Source organism: Pholis gunnellus (assembly GCF_910591455.1).
Source record: "Pholis gunnellus genome assembly, chromosome: 20".
NCBI classification, from domain to species: domain Eukaryota; kingdom Metazoa; phylum Chordata; class Actinopteri; order Perciformes; family Pholidae; genus Pholis; species Pholis gunnellus.
Genome location: NC_136547.1, coordinates 3,433,145 through 3,449,523, shown reverse-complemented (window position 1 = coordinate 3,449,523; position 16,379 = coordinate 3,433,145). Strand labels below are relative to the sequence as shown.

Sequence of the window (16,379 nt, the reverse complement as noted above, 5' to 3'; positions counted from 1 at the left end):
TACACCACAGCCTTCTGAACACTGTATACTCTCTATCTTCTATTTTAGTTTTCAGATGTGTGATGAGAATGACTTGAAATTGAGAGATTCAAGGTTTGAGTCTAGAATAATAGTATTCATTGTGGCTCAGCACTGATTCCCAATAGCAGTTGAAGAAATGTAAACACTTAAAACCAGGCATACACTCATAAAGAATATGGCTTGTAGAATAGTACCCACGGCAGATACAGCATGTGTCACAGAGAGCCATGTTGACAGATTTTCCCTCAGCAGCTGGTTGCAGTGGTAGATTCCTGCTCTCTGTCAGGCATCTGAAATAAAAGGTTTGGACCCGAACCAGAGCTCAATGATTTACTAACAGAAAAGCAGAGTCCCACAATGCAGCTGGTCCAGCAGGCAGGTAACAGTAAAGCAAATCTTCAGAGGTCGGTCACAAGAAATAAACCACAAACTCACTTGGAGAAAAACGAGCAACACAAATGTGTCTCTGTCTCTCTATGCTAAGCTAAGCTAGCTCCACACTTAATGCACTGACATGAGAGGGATATTTATCATCTCATTTCATTTTAGGATTGTATTATTATAATTATTTTGGTTCATAATTATTACACAATAAAAGACGCTTAATTTGAAATAAAGAGCATTTCCATTGCCTCCACACAGCTCACAGCATGGCGACGGCCCGCAGCTAACGTCCTGACCCAACAGTGTTTACTAAGCACTGTTCATGCAGTTAGCACTGTTAGCCTCTAGCCGTCACCATGGTCTGTATGTCGAGAAGTTGATGCAAATTCAAGAGTCGACAAGAGATGAGATCGAGACAGGACACACACACACACACACACACACACACACACACACACACACACACACACACACACACACACACACACACACACACACACACACACACTAAATATGACCTAATATGGTGAGATATCTGGCTGCATTGGCTCAACTAAATGTTATCCAACATGTTGATCATTTCTGAGAAGAGGGCTTGTTGACCCGCTCCGGAATGTCTCCATGACGATGAGCTTTGAGATTTGTGTTGTTTGTAAGTGTGAATGAGACATGAGGCTTTAACATATAATGGTACTATATGCATGACATATATTGATCCTACCATAGTTCAGATCTGTGAAGGGAAGGAAATCCCGTCTGGTATGGGTTATAGCTGCTGCGGTAGTGGGCCAATCCCACGTCACAATAAATCAAAGAACACTAGTGGGCACAGAAAGGATCAGTGGAGGGTTTCATTTGACTGGAGAACTTTTGGTACTAATTTTCAGTCGATACCTTAAAACTGTAAACGCCATATGAGTGCAGCAGCCATAAGGCTAGCCAATGGGGCATGCTGACATTGACTAACGTGCACTAGAAGTCTATACAAACAAAGCACAAAGAAACTCTGCTACACACTGCTGCATTACTCCACTGTATATGCATGGCACATTGTTGTTTACTGCTATATTAATGCTCTGAATATCGTATAGAGAACTGTTAAAGACTCCACATATAGTCTACTGTGTACACATACCAGTACTTGATTACCTCCAGTTGTCAGAATGCTGTTAGCAGACTTTCAATCCACCGGTACATCTACAAAAGGTCCTAAAGTGAGGTAAAGTGAGGTTAAAATACAGCACAGTATAAGATATAAATACAATAGTGGAAATAACCAGATTCCTAAAAGGATCACCGATCACGTTTGTGTCCACTACCCCCTGTATCATCCTCGTTTTCTAACTTTGACACATAACTTGAATCAAGTTGCAAACTGGATTTACACCATCTTTGATCATTTTCTTCAGGTGCTCCTCTGTGAAAGTCTGTGTGTGTGTGTGTGTGTCTGTGTGTGTGAGAGCCAGAGAGAACATAACTCCCAGGTTGTATTTGTGGTTCGTGGATTAAAGCTGAATGTCTTGGTCCTGGAGCACACTCTGTGCTCACACACACACCTTATATTTTGAAATGTTTTGAGAGGTTTTACAAATTTTTCTTACAAATGATACATCAGAGCAGGCCAGTCTGGAAATACATTGACTGACATTGTTTGTTGTTGCACCAGAAGCTTCAACAAGGAGTGTAATTAAAAAGACAAATGCCTTCTCTCGTGTTTGGGTTCCAGGAGGTGAATGCTGAGCTGAAAATGTCTCACAGCAGATTGTGATGAAACACACAGTAAAGACACTCTCTTGGTTGTGGTATTGCTTTTTTATATATATTTCATGAAATATGCATCCTGTTGACATTATTCCAATTCTTTTTTTGGAAATGTATGGCACTCAGAGTCAAACACAGTGATCATGCAAAGAAAAGAACACTCTTAGACAATTTGGTAAGAGGACTCAAACATGTAAGTGAAAAACAAACCTGGGTGTTTTCATCAGAAACCACCTCCTCCAGCCTGCCTAAGGGTTTATATGTTCAGGACGGCTGATTGGTTCAGTTAAACTTCATAACTCGCATTTACATCATATTCAAAGTGTTCCCCTCAGCTTCCAGAGGGCAGTAAAACATGAATATAACTTATCACAATCCATGAGTAGTTTAACATTTGGGTAACTTCACTGATTAGATTTATTTCTGAGAGTGACATGAGAAGATAAATATCAATGTCTCTGTGTAAAATGTGGAGCTGTAGACAGGACACATGTAGCTTAGCTAAAGCATAAAGACTGGAAGCAGGGGGAAACGGCAACAATGAGGCTAGCTTTAGCGTGTCTTTTTGGAATCATTACAGAGCACTTCATTACCATAATATCATGTATGTAACCATCAAATTCATGACGCGCAAATTTTGAAAGCAACCGGCGGAGCTAATGTTAGTTAGCTAGCGAGCTGTTTGCCAAGATATAACTCCAAAAATACTGCCCTCTAAAACCACAAATTGGCATTTTTACGTTTCTCCAGACTCAAGGTATTCACACGTTAGCTTTAGAAGTGTTTGTACGGTACTTTTGAACTTTGGACCGAGCCAGGCTAGCGGCTTTCCCCTGCTTCCAGTGTGTAAGCTAAGCTAAGCTAAGCTAAGCTAAGCGAACCATTTTATCAATCTTCTCATCTCACTCGCGGAGAGAAAGCACTTTCCCCAAAATGCCAATTTTTTCATTTGAGAAATAAAAGCAGAAAACTTTGACTTTTACAACTTCAGCCAAGTTTTTCTACTTGAAATCAAATCAAACACTGAAGACACACAAAGTCTTAAAAAGTAACCAAATTCATATTGGCTCCAAAGGACATAAAACGTAACAATAACCATATCAATAATAATAATAATACAAATTATCCGCTACAGAGCTGCCTAGCACAGTAATACTGTTAGAGAGGGGGACCCATTGTGCTGTACAGGCAGATAGACAAACACACATAGACGGGACAACACACACTGTAGTACATTCTGGAGTAAAAAACACTTCATAATTGTCATCATGCAATAAAGAATAACATAAAAATAACATGGCACATAGGTGATCATCATCTCAATCCGTTATCATAAACACATCAAATATAGAGACACTTCTTAACAAATATAAAGTTATTGCATTTTTCATTATTACTTCATATAAGACACTATACGCGAGGCATCCTGTGTAAAATCTTCTCCACCCAAAGTGGATTGTGGGTAGTGACTAGCTGATTGTCCTTTAAATGGCTTCTAGTTCGTATTTACAGAAAGGAAGCGTCCCTTTAATGCGTTTCAGAGCTACTGGCCTCACACTAAGGGAGCAGGGATCCAGGCTTTGCTGTTGGGGAACGTCCCGGTGGAACTTTATCACTGGTGGTGCTCATGAGATACTCCTCTAACACTCACAACACAGGGATCACAAAAGGTGATGTCACTGTCACTCACTTACCTCCAACAAGTATAAAGAAATGCGATGATTTGGCACCTTTTAGCTCATTAAAGAGACACTACCGCAATTTACTAGTCAGGGGGAGTGCTACTAGGTTTGTGAAAACGGTTGCATGTGATTTCTGGGTCTTGGGGAGTAACCCTGATGATGTCATAGTGATGTAATCAGGGTTATCTCAGCTTAGTGTTTGGAGAGTATGAACATATGATTCTGAGTTTGTCAGACAACAAGAATCTAATAAAAAGTTTATCAAGTTGAATTATGGGTATTCTAGGATCCGATACTAGGGTGCTAAAAGTCAGGATATCTCATGTTGAATATTCCTTTTTTCTTTCAAAAAAAAAAAAATCTGTCTCTTGCAGGTCCCCTGACTTTGTGAAAGTGTATCAGTAAATTGATGTAGTACCCCTTAAAAGACAAATTCGGCACTTAGCATTCCTGTCAATCCTTTTAAATGGAGAAAGCGATGAAACAGTGGCCTCATGAGTGAAAGTCCTGTGTTTGTTAGTTTGACCCCTCGCAACCACTCCTTGTAGACTTTTTCTCTTGCTATACTCATTATACAACGTATAATCAACGGTCGCTCAATATACTACGTCGCTTATTCTGACAGACTAAGAACACAGCATTAAGTGCACATTTATCCTGCTACCTGTGTAGAATCAGACAGGTGCTCCATCTATTTATTTATCCCTGTACATTTTCAGAGACACACGTTGTTATTAATGCGCCATATTCGTTTCACGAACACCACATCAGATAAAGTGTTACCAGGTTTGTTTATGTCATCAGGTGAGGCTGTAACATGTAACCCATACAGATCCTGGATCACCAGCTCCCTCTATATTTCAACTCTCTGATTGACTTTCCGGCACTTTGTTTGGTCAGTAGTTACGACCGACTTTGGAGGCTGGCTCAGTCCATGGGCATGGCACTAACACTGCTGAGGTTAGAGGTTTGAAAACACTAGGTCCATGTACATGCACCCTGCACTGTGGTTTACCGGAGGCTTGATAAGCCTCACGTTAATGCTGATCAGACTCCATCTAATACCTGGATCCCACTGAGCAGAGGAGTGCGGGGTTGACTGACACCGACTTCTTTGTGTGTGAGAGCGTGTGACAGATGGGAATTTTGGGTAATTTGTCAGACAGATGTGCTGCCAGACAGGGATGTTTTGTCCTTGTCTGTCTCTGAAATCCCAATCGGACACACACACACACACACACACACACACACACACACACACACACACACACACACACACACACACACACACACACACACACACACACACACACACACACACACACACACACACACACACACACACACACACACACACACACACGAAACAAGACAGAGTGAGTCATGAAATTTACATCCACGGTATACAACTTTCAGAGGAGAGCCTGCTGCTGGGTCTAATGGATAAACACTGCTGGTATGAAGTCAAAAGCTTCTTAAAAGGTCACACACACACACAACACACTCACACACTTCACTGGAAGGGAAACCCAGTGAGTAACTCATCCACTGAATAACACTGTTCATACAAAAGCTCTTTCACAATAATAGCTTTTCCCGACGCCTTGATTGTTTGACACGCAGGTGAGTCAATAGGAATGATTGTCGCCGACGCTTCTTCCTGGTCCATGACCGCCCGAACACACACTCACCTCATGGGGGGGGGGGGGGGGGCGTGGGTACTTTGGAACACTCACAAGTTGGTGAGGGAGCGTCTGTGTGGGTGGGAAATAATAAGCACTTAAACCTGGTGCAGGACAGGGGCCGCAGCGATAAGGAGCCCCAGCAGGAAGCACAGGCCGGGGGGCAGGGGTGAGGGCGGAGCGCCCCCGGACGAGCGTATGTAGGAGGTCTTGATCTCGGACGTGAGGAACGCGGAGAGGGGGACGTGGGAGACCAGCGTGGGGCTGGCGTAGTTAATCAGGGAATCGATCTTCTCGGCCTCCTTGCTGCAGGCTTCGATCTGGAAACAGAAGAGAGCTCGCTCAACATCTCCTCCACCTGAGTCAGCACAGCAGCACCGCCTGCCTCTCTCGCTCTGTGTGTTCATCTTTTTATTGGGCTTTAAAGGCACTTTGGTTTTATTACAAATTGGATGCTAAAAAATGATCATTATGAATGTTAACAACCAACATGGCTGCTGTGAGATATCACAGCTGTCAAGCTAGCAGCTAGTAGAAGACAGCAATGAGCGCTGCATACGTGTCGGTAGACAGGCAGGTAGCTCGTCCAACCATTGCATTCGGTTGGAATAAAATGATTGGACCGGCTTATACCGGAGTTTGTTGTCAGAGCATTTGACTCATTGTTTGTGTCACAATTTAAAAAAGATTACCAACCCTACCTTTCACTTTCATGAAGGGAAAACACACTTGTAAGATGAAAACACGGACAACTCCCCGTGGTAGTGACCTGTCAATCACTGTGTAGCCCCGCCCTAAAGCATCCCCTGCTTTATGGTCTGTGTGACTCTAAATGGACCATCATTTACTAAATGAACATCATGCTGTACTGAAGAAGACTTGAAACTAGAGATTGAGACCATAAACTCATGTTTACAATGTTTACTGAGGTAATAAATCAAGAGAGAAGTAGAGTCATTTTCTCATAGACTTCTATACAACCAGAGGAGTCGCCCCCTGGTTGACATTAGAGAGAATGCAGCTTTAAGATACTTCTGCATTGGCTTCACTGTTCAGACCTGGAGGTGTATATGTCTGGGGCTTTTATTGTGAAAATAACAGCTATGAGACAGGGTCAAATTCTCTACCATCCCTGCTGGACACAAATGCATTCTGGGATACTGTGTTAGCCCAAGTCCACACATGTCACCTCCCGTAGTATCTTGAATAAAACCGGCTGCAAGCCATCTGCACGTTACCTCGCTAGATGTGGACTTTGAATGGGAACATTAGTTTGGTCGTGACGACTAAAGACGAAGAATTTGAATTGGTATAACCCTGGTGAATCGATGGAAAGCCATTCTGTGCTTCTTCATTCAGCATCAGGGCTGCTGGCTGTGCTTTAGCATGAAAAACGTTATTCATTTCCAGAGTTTTATTTCAGGAGAACAGTGAAAGTGTGCAGTGCTCAGATGTGGAGACTTTGTTTTGGCACAACCTCCGTCAACCCGGGGATGAAAATGACTTTACTTCTCAAACAAGTTGGAGATGCTGTTGCCTAGGAACAGCTAAGACTAAAAGCCACCAGAAGAAGCTTCCCTTAACTCCTTAAAATCTTGCTTGTTTTGTCTTTCTTCTTCTTCTGTCTAAACCCAGTGACATTTTACCATTTGAGAGAGACGTCACTCTTCTGCTTTTATTTAAATCTTGTTGTTGCCAAAAAGGTTGCAATGTATTCCATTATTTTAATGATTCAAATTGAATATTTTTCAGAATTGAATGGTCCTTGTCGCTGTAGCACAGCAGCTAATATAGTTCATACCAGTGACCTTTACTCTTAATCAGATCTTTCTGGAAGCCTGTCTGACTTACCAACATGATTTTTAAAGTGTAAGAGTATAAATGATTCAACGTAAAGCTGCCAGTCCTTCAGGTTGGGTTCATTATTGCCATGGGCTTTAAAGAGGGGAGCTAGAGAAGAACCACAGGTTAAAAAAGACAAAGTTGCTGGAGGCAAATGGAGAGAGATTTTTCACGGATAGAACTAAAATATAGTCGTGGATAACAGTTGAATAACTTTTATATTCAGACGGCATACGCGCAGCGAGGAGCAACCCTGTGGAGGCACAAACAATCTAAACAGATTGAAACAGTGAGCAAATCTCCTCCCGAATGTTATGTTTATTCACAACATGTCTGCTGCTAAATTACTGCACTGATTAACGGCAATGTTGCTGAAAACATCTGGGGGGATAAACCTAGCATATTGTAGGACTGCTGTTTTCATACATCGGCCTTCCTATTTCTATCAAACTTCATTTATCATTAAACAGTGATGCATGTTCCATGTTATTCATCAGACGTGATAAAAAATATCCAGACACAGATCCTAAGTTAAGACCAGGCGGCATCCTCCAGTTCTGAGAAGTGAAGCCAATGCAGAAGTATCTTAAACTTGCATTCTCTCTACTGACCATCAGGGGGCGACTCCTCTGGTTCTATAGAAGTCTATGAGAAAATGACTCTACTTCTCTCTTGATTTATTACCTCAGTAAACATTGTAAACATGAGTTTATGGTCTCAATCTCTAGTTTCAAGTCTTCTTCAATACAGCATGATGTTCATTTAGTAAATGATGGTCCATTTAGAGTCAAACAGACCATAAAGCAGGGGATGCTTTAGGGCGGGTCTACACAGTGATTGACAGGTTGCTACCAAGGTTGTTTTTTGTCTTAGAACTTTAACCCTTTCACAGTGTGTTTTCACTGCATGGAAGACAATTGTAACATTTGTATCGCCCAAAAATGTCTTATTTTGCATTCGGTTGTAATTAGCTCCACCCTCTCGTCACTTCTAGTTGCAAAAAGCAAGAATGGCGACAATTCAACATGACAATTTATCGTCTTCCAATGGAATCTCATCGTGATGAAATCACATATCTAGATATCGTAATACACAATTACGCCGTCCACTAGATATAAATGACCGATATCGTGACATAAGATTTTTGCTATATCGCCCAGCCCTAGGTCCAAAATGACGAACTCAAGGCTTCATAACGGCAGTCCACAAACCAGTGGGTGATGCCACGGCGACTATGTCCACTTCTTATGTACGTCTATTTTTAATACCAGGTGTAAATTGGGCCTAAAGGTCTTAAAAGGTTACACGACATGCTCATTTTCACGTTCATACTCTTACTTTGGGTTTAATTTGGTAACACCTTGCTACAATAAGCAGAATTCACTCTTTACAGCGGCGTCAGGAAGTCCAATGTCTATTGAGTCTAAAGTTTAGTGCCATATCACACGAAAAGGTGCAAATCTTGTTTTACTTCAGTAAAAACACGACAGTGGTATCTGAACAGTATTGCACCCAAAATGATCTCACATTGTCGTGGGTGCTAAATGAATCTGATTATATTTGCTACTGTTGCTTTGTCAGGAAGTATGCTTGTATTTCAATGACACTTTGGATTTTAACGGAGAGATAAAGGCAGGAAATGGACAGCAAGAACATCACAGCCAATACATTCTTAATCACTGAGGTTATTTTAAATGCTCTTTACTGTTTATGTGTAGCTCTTTTCAACATAACGGAAATGCTGTTGCTTTGAGGTCACAGTGTCTCTCGCTAGGTTCACCGGGACAGAAAGACCTTGAGCTAAAGCAGACATGTGAATAATATAATAAGCTGCACTTCTTTAGGGCACTTCTGCATCAACGTCACTTTGCAGACCCGGATGCTGCTCCCTGGCTCTAAGTGTTGTTGATCTGTTTCTACTGTATGGTATTCTGAAAAGTGCCAAAGAAGACCGGCTGATCTGGTGCAGATGTTGACTCATGAAAGCTGGTGAAAATGTCGATTGTTTTCTTCTGCAACTCAAAAAAGATGTGCTGTCCATTAAAAAAAACATTCTTTTAATGTGGAAAATTGCCTCGATGTTAATATCTTCATGATTCCCTCCTTCTATCAAAAGTCATTTCTTGCTGTTTTATTCTCTCTGTCTTCCTTTTCTCTCTTTCCATCCTAATTCAATTCTTCCACCACACAGTATCAGTCTATCTGCAGCAAGTGTGTTCCTTGCTTTTGGGCATGGACTGATTCTGGTCTAAGATTAGATTAGCTTGCTAGCAGCAGCAGCATTTAAACACCAGCCTGAAGACATGTCAGCTCCAGATGGAGTGCAGCCGTACTGTGTTTAACCCACATACTGGGTGGCACACACAAACCTCTTCCTATTAGAATAACCTCACATGATTCCCAGTCACGACTCCAGGGCACGATATGAGTTTTATGTCATTTACAATTACAATCAATTATGATTATGAATATTTCTCTAAGGCCATAGATAGAGCACATAATAAAAAGCTGCTGTCAGTGTTCAGGGTGCTGGGCCTTTCTTCTGGTGACTGCGACTCTGCTACTCTTTTATATCGGGAGGAAAGGAGGGAAAGAGCCTGGAGCAGAAGACGTGTTTATATGCTGTGATTTCAGAAAGGACGGTTAAACTAGCCTTCAAAATAACTCCATCATTAAAAGGACACAATTATTCAATGAGTCGGTCATTCAATAATAAACACATGAAACAAAATTAATAAATATTAAATAATAAATAAAGTGAATGATAAAAGAAAACTATTTTAGAGGAAATTGAAATCTCAATTTGTATATAATTAAATACAATTTAATAATAAATACAAAATCTTCAAAATAAAGGTGCTCCACTTCAGTGTTCAGATTAGTTTGCTAGAATGATCACGGCAGTATGATCACACACATCAAACGTTTATGGTATTTTAGAGACAATATGAAAATATGGAGATATTATTTATAGCAGACATGACGCCAGCTTTGGTCCGGACCTGTTCATTACAGAAGTTGATGCTGTTTGCCTCCCTTTGACGGTTATCAACTGGAAGTGTTGCTAAAACAGAAATGACTGATATCATGCTGTGGAAGGTGACTAGTGCAACCTTTTGATTTATTTCTAAAACATGTTCAATGCCAAAGGAAACATAGTGTCTATGTTTCCTCCTTGCTGTGGATCGTGTGGAACAGAGCATTCATTCACTTACAACAACAAACAGCACCTTGTCAGGATGACCTGAAGTATTTTTTGTTGAAGTAAATTGCAGGGAGAGATCGACTGCTGGGCGAGCGAGCATGACTTTTAACAAGAGCGAGAGCGAGAGAGAGAGAGAGAGAGCGAGAGAGAGAGAGAAAGAGAGAGAGAGAGAGAGAGAGAGAGAGAGAGAGAGAGAGAGAGAGAGAGAGAGGAACACATTGCTCTGACAGTTCAGAAGCTGCTTTCAAGTCAGGCAGCGGTTTTCAGCTCTACCTCCCGTCTCACAGTGTTTTCTAGGTGCCGACTGAATCTGCATTCTAAACCATTGATTCTGTCCCTGCAGAATGGACCTGTAACAATTCCCTCTCATCATTGCCCGAGTCTTAAGGTGAAAGCTGTCATATTAACATTCACGCTGCAGCAGCACAAGGTTAAAAGAGCTGGAAGGAATAATCACACGTCTGGTTGGTAGGAGCACTTTGATGAGTGAATCACGTCACTATCACCTCCCATGCACCAAGAAAAGGGAACGGGCCTAATAAACCAGGGCACGGCGCCAAGTCATTCAGAGATCACATCAGTCCAGAAGGTTTTCTCCTGTCATAATAATACCATAATAATAATAATAATAATAATTACACGCTTCTATACTTCTCCTCCAAGTGGAAACTTTGCACAGTGCTGTACAGTCAGATCATGGAGGCGCCCATGAAATGCGGATGGAGAACTGCAAACCTTTGTTGAAATGATGCAGACGGCTGAAGACAGATATGACTCATTTTTTAGGATTTTACAGTCATGGAAGTATTGTGTGAGTGTCAAGTAAATCATAGCAATTGCCATGTCGTTTTAGATAATGATAATAATAAAGAGAATTAGATATTGATCATTTTATTTCCATCTTGTCAGAAATACCAACTTATCAGTCATAGAAAGTGGGGGACATTTTGTCTGATAACTCGTTGATAATAAGGCAAATGGAGTGGAGAAAGAGACAGTGAAGGGGACAGATTAGTCCTCCCACTCAGTTTCCACTGTGATCACACTGAGCATCCATATTCATGCCCAGAGGGAGCGATGTGGGTGATGAGCACAGCTCAATACAGCTGTGTGTTTATAATGTGGACGTGTACAAAGACATGCTGCTTTGTGCAGCCTGGAGAGTTACATCATGTCAAATGTGTTGGGGAGACAATAGTTCATAGTGCTATAGTTCTATTAGTAATGAAGTAATAAAGCGACGGTGTCATGTGATCTCATGGAAAGGGTTGGTCTGCCTCCAGCACTTCAAAGAACAAGGGTAGTGATATTCTTTATTGTTCTTATCAATAAATCCCATGAAAAGACCCAAACTGTTCCTGCTCTCAATATGTTCTGACTTCCTGTCTGTGGCTGTCAACTCTAAGCTCATCAGTTCCTACTGAAGAAATCGTTCAAACTGCTCACAAATATATAAATTAGTTTAACATAAAAAAGGAACGCTAGACGTCAAAATTGTTTTCTGGTGAGCCACTTTTTAAAAATGACCCTTTTCACATCAGGCCTCCTCTATAAAAAGCTAATGTGTGCTTAAATAAACGATCCTCAACATTTTCACTGCCATTTCCTCATCCCCCCCCTGTATTTCCTAGAATGGGTATATTATCTTCAATAGGTTATTGAAAACATGTACACTGCAGATAGAAATGCTAATTTATTTGGCGACCCCAATACAATCTCCTGCGACCCACCTGTGGGTCCCGACCCAGTGTTTGGGAATGACTCTCCGAGTTGGTATTTATGGCAGCAGGATTCAAAATGAACTGCAGTGTGTGTTCATGGTCATGAAGGAACATAATGGGATTTTAATGGAGCTCTATGACGCAGAGGAAGAGGATCTATCAGGCGTTTTTAACACACACACACACACACACACACACACACACACACACACACACACACACACACACACACACACACACACACACACACACACACACACACACACACACACACACACACACACACACACACTACTTGTTAGTAGATACATTCACTGTTGGTTTGGGTCTGAACATGAGATCTATTGACAGACAAAATAATGAATATTGCCAGCCTCGTCCTTTAATGTCTATCTGATATGTTGCAGGTGGACCATCTTTTTTTAAAATTAAAAGTTATTTTTGAAAACAATCAGCCGGTTTACCTCTCATGACTCCAGTTTGCGTTTAATTCTTCTCAATGAGACATTCCCACCAGAATAAATGTCATTATTTTTAGATCTGAGTTCTTTTTTGTAAAGGAAACACAGAAATAGACACAGAACATTGGCTATCAGCAGCTATTATCAGCATGAGGTTTGGCCGTCATAATCTCTGCTCACTGCGGAAAAAAGACTAAATAGACACGACAATCTAATAATAAGCTAAATGACTGAATCTGCAGGGTGTGTGTGTGTGTGTGTGTGTGTGTTACCTGCAGCGGTGTCGGCTGCTGGTCCACCGGAGCGATGAGGACCACCATCTCGTGGTCGATGCTCAAGTAGCCGAAGACGTCGCACTGCGGCACAGAGACATGGAGTCGCAAGATCTGCAGGACGTCGTGGACCGTCACCGGCTGGTTCTTGTTCAGCTGCACCCAGGGGTCAGAGGTCACACAGACGGGGAGGGATCAGACAAAGTTTTAAGATGTCAGCAAAGAAAATACTGCATGTTGGGTTCATTTCATTCAAAACCAGTAAACCTGCTTCCTGAACGTAGAACCAGGAAACAGTCATTAAAGGCTTCGTCATCACTGTGCTTAGGTTACAACTCTAAAGACAGAAACAAGGACGACAGGTGGCAATGTCTTAAATGAGCTCGAAGTAACTCGGATACCTCGCTCTGTAGAAATAAATCTGTGCTGTGACACAGCTGAAATACTGTGAGAGAGAAAGTCATCCATTTAAGAAGAAGTCCTCATCTTATGAGAAGAGTAGTAGTATTATAATATTATACTTTTCATCATGTTATTTAGATTTGACTATTTTAAGAAGAATATTGTAATATTTTGAGAACAAAGACATACTATGTTGAGTATTAACATGTTTTATTATTCATATATATATATATATATATATATATATAGTGATTTGTTTCAGTGGCTTTAATATCAGCCTTTCATTAAGCTGTATTACTATTTGCCTCAGGAATGTGTCTCTATACATTTTTGAGTTGTTTCTTTATTGAAGAAATCCTCAAATTCAAACCAACAAACTAATAACAGCTTTTCTTCTTTTCATAATCATTCATCAAATGATGAATAAAGACAAAGCAGCCTGAGATGGACTGAGAACGACACACAGGAGCGTCCATATGTGTGGCTGAAATCCTTAATTAAATCAAGAATTTGCCTTCTTAAACTGGCGAATTACTTTCATATTTAAATGGCTGGAATTCCAATGAGCAGCAAGCGTGAGCGTAGATCTCCACAGAGAGCGGATAACTAGTCCGGCTCTGAGACCTCTCAATCTCAGCCCACGTCTCAGACGTTTCACTGCTAATGAGACTTGATGAGGAGTAGGAGGCACATTCAAATCACGGAGCAAAGGCTGAATAATAAACACGAAAAATCATATGCATAATAAAGACTTTATCAGGCATGAGATGTGATGGTGTGTGTCTGTGTGTGTGTGTGCTCAAAATGTACATAAGGCGTCTGAATAAATGAATAATTAAAGGTCAACGTGTGGTAATTGAGGTTGCAGATTGCAACTAAGTGAAGTGTGGAGGAGAACTACAGTGGTGGACATGAAAAGGTGAATGGGCCTATCTAGATCCAGTGTTTGGTTTGTCCTTTGTGGGCTACTGTAGAAACATGGCGGTCGGCTCTGTATGTGGACATAAACGTTGTCAAACTTGTGGTCTTCAGACCCAGCAGGATGCTGAATCAGGGGACATCGCTTGAGGACGTTAACCAGCCATCGCACAGCTCCCTCTGGAGACACCAATGGCTGGCTCCAACACTAAGGTTGTATTTGTATGAACAAATGAAGTGGATGAAGTGAATAAATGAAAGAGAAATGAATGAAGTGGTGTTGTAAAAGCGGCCTGTCGCTGGGTAAAGCTGTGACTTCAGCGCAGCTGCGCTCATATTCTCATGTATGGTCGCAGCTGCAGATCACATCAGCTGTGCTTGTGTTTGGTATTAGCAGGCTTAATGCTGAGCCCTCATATGATGTGCATGTGAATTACAGCCAAGTAGTCCGACAGCCAAAAGGGGGCTTTGTCGCATAATTAAGCTGACCGGAATGAGATGCTGGTGGGACTTATTAGCAGCCAACATGTCAGCGTTTAGGCATCAGAAAGACCTCCGGCAAATAGTGCAGTTCAACAGCTCTGGTTGGGAACGAGTCTGGCCGAGTCCGTCCCGAGTCGTCAGCCGAGCCCCTCGTTGCTCGCGTTGGAAGCTGAGCGGAAGCCTCCGGGGAACGCATAACGCTCAGGACAGCCCCAGCATTATGCATTTCTGCTTACGAAGCTGTTGCCACTGAATAGATATAGTAAAATGCTACTTTCAGTGATAAAAACGCTGACACCAACTGTTTCACGGTGACATTTCAGAAAAAACCCTATTAGTGCTGCATTCATTCTAGGCTCAGACGTCGGTTTTTCTTCGCTGGCTTTGGTCGTTTCTTCCAGCGTCCTTACATACGTCTCCAGCACTCGTCTGTCCGTATGAGGCACAAAATATTGTTTTTCAGCACTTGGCTGGCTGCAATCCGCTGGTGTTTGTTTTATTGGCACCACTGTATACCTGCATGCCAAACCGGACCAGGACACCCACGGTCCACACCATCCATTTACTCTGCTTCAGTGGACTTGTTTTGAGGGTTAACAGTGTGTGTTTCTGTGTTCCTGTGTTCCTCTGCTTCACAGTATCTGGTCCTTCAGTAACAACACTGCTACTAAAACTGAGTAGCAGCACTGTGTTCTCTGTGCGGTCTGCCTACAGTACAGTAGGGGACTCTTTGGAATTATAGCTCCACCAAGTGGTCTACATCTGTAATTACATCCAATACCACCAGCAGAATCCAGATGCAGAACACGGTTGAATCAAAATCTGCACATGAATTATCTGCAAAATCATTTCCGGTGGAATAAGAAGCAGCTTTGTGACGCGAGGGACAGAGGTGAAGTGTGACCCGTTTGTACCTTGGAGAAAGTGTTCATCTGCTCTTTGTTCCAGAGGATCTGCAGCATGCTGGCACATATCGGACAACAAGCTCCTGGAAAGAGGTCAGAGGTCATGGATTAATTCAACACAACCTCCAGAAACTGATGATGTATACACGTCATGAGGAACCCATCCAGTGAGGGGAATCTTGTCTGGGAATTTTTCTGCTCACCGGGCGGGGTGACCGGCTGGCAGCCTGGAGTGGACAGCGGGGGACAGGGAATCACGCTGCACGCAGAGTCGGGGGCCACGTCAGACATGGCCCCTACGGCGTGGCAGGGGCCCTCGTAGTCCACGGCCACGCGGTCGGTGAAGGCGTCGCACACTGTGTTGTAGGTTTCGCCGTTTTGGCCACAGACTTGCTGAGGCTTCCTGCAGGCATCCTGAGGACAGAGCACACCGAGCAAACGTTGGTCCAGACATCTCCTCAGTGTGAACAATCGTCTAAAATCAGCAGAGAGAGGCGTAGAAACACACTCTCTCTCGCTATACAGTATTTATATATATATATACTGTATATACAGTATATATATATATATATATATATATACTGTATATATATACACTTTGAACCATAACAGCACAACATCTCAGCCTCTGCTTCTTACA

The 16,379-nt window shown here is 42.1% G+C and overlaps 1 protein-coding gene across 1 annotated transcript in view; it reads right to left on the bottom strand.

Annotated features, from left to right (window-relative positions):
• Nucleotides 1–2,208: 2,208 nt before the first annotated feature.
• Nucleotides 2,209–16,379, bottom strand: part of reck (reversion-inducing-cysteine-rich protein with kazal motifs) — a 61,687-nt gene continuing 47,516 nt past the window's right edge. Inside the window, exons 18-21 of the mRNA XM_079181225.1 lie at nt 15,943–16,153; nt 15,749–15,822; nt 13,032–13,187; nt 2,209–5,850 (exon numbers count right to left, since the gene is read on the bottom strand). Coding sequence (XP_079037351.1) covers nt 5,629–5,850; nt 13,032–13,187; nt 15,749–15,822; nt 15,943–16,153 — 663 coding nt within the window. The 3' untranslated portion in view covers nt 2,209–5,628. The remainder of the gene's footprint in view (nt 5,851–13,031; nt 13,188–15,748; nt 15,823–15,942; nt 16,154–16,379) is intronic.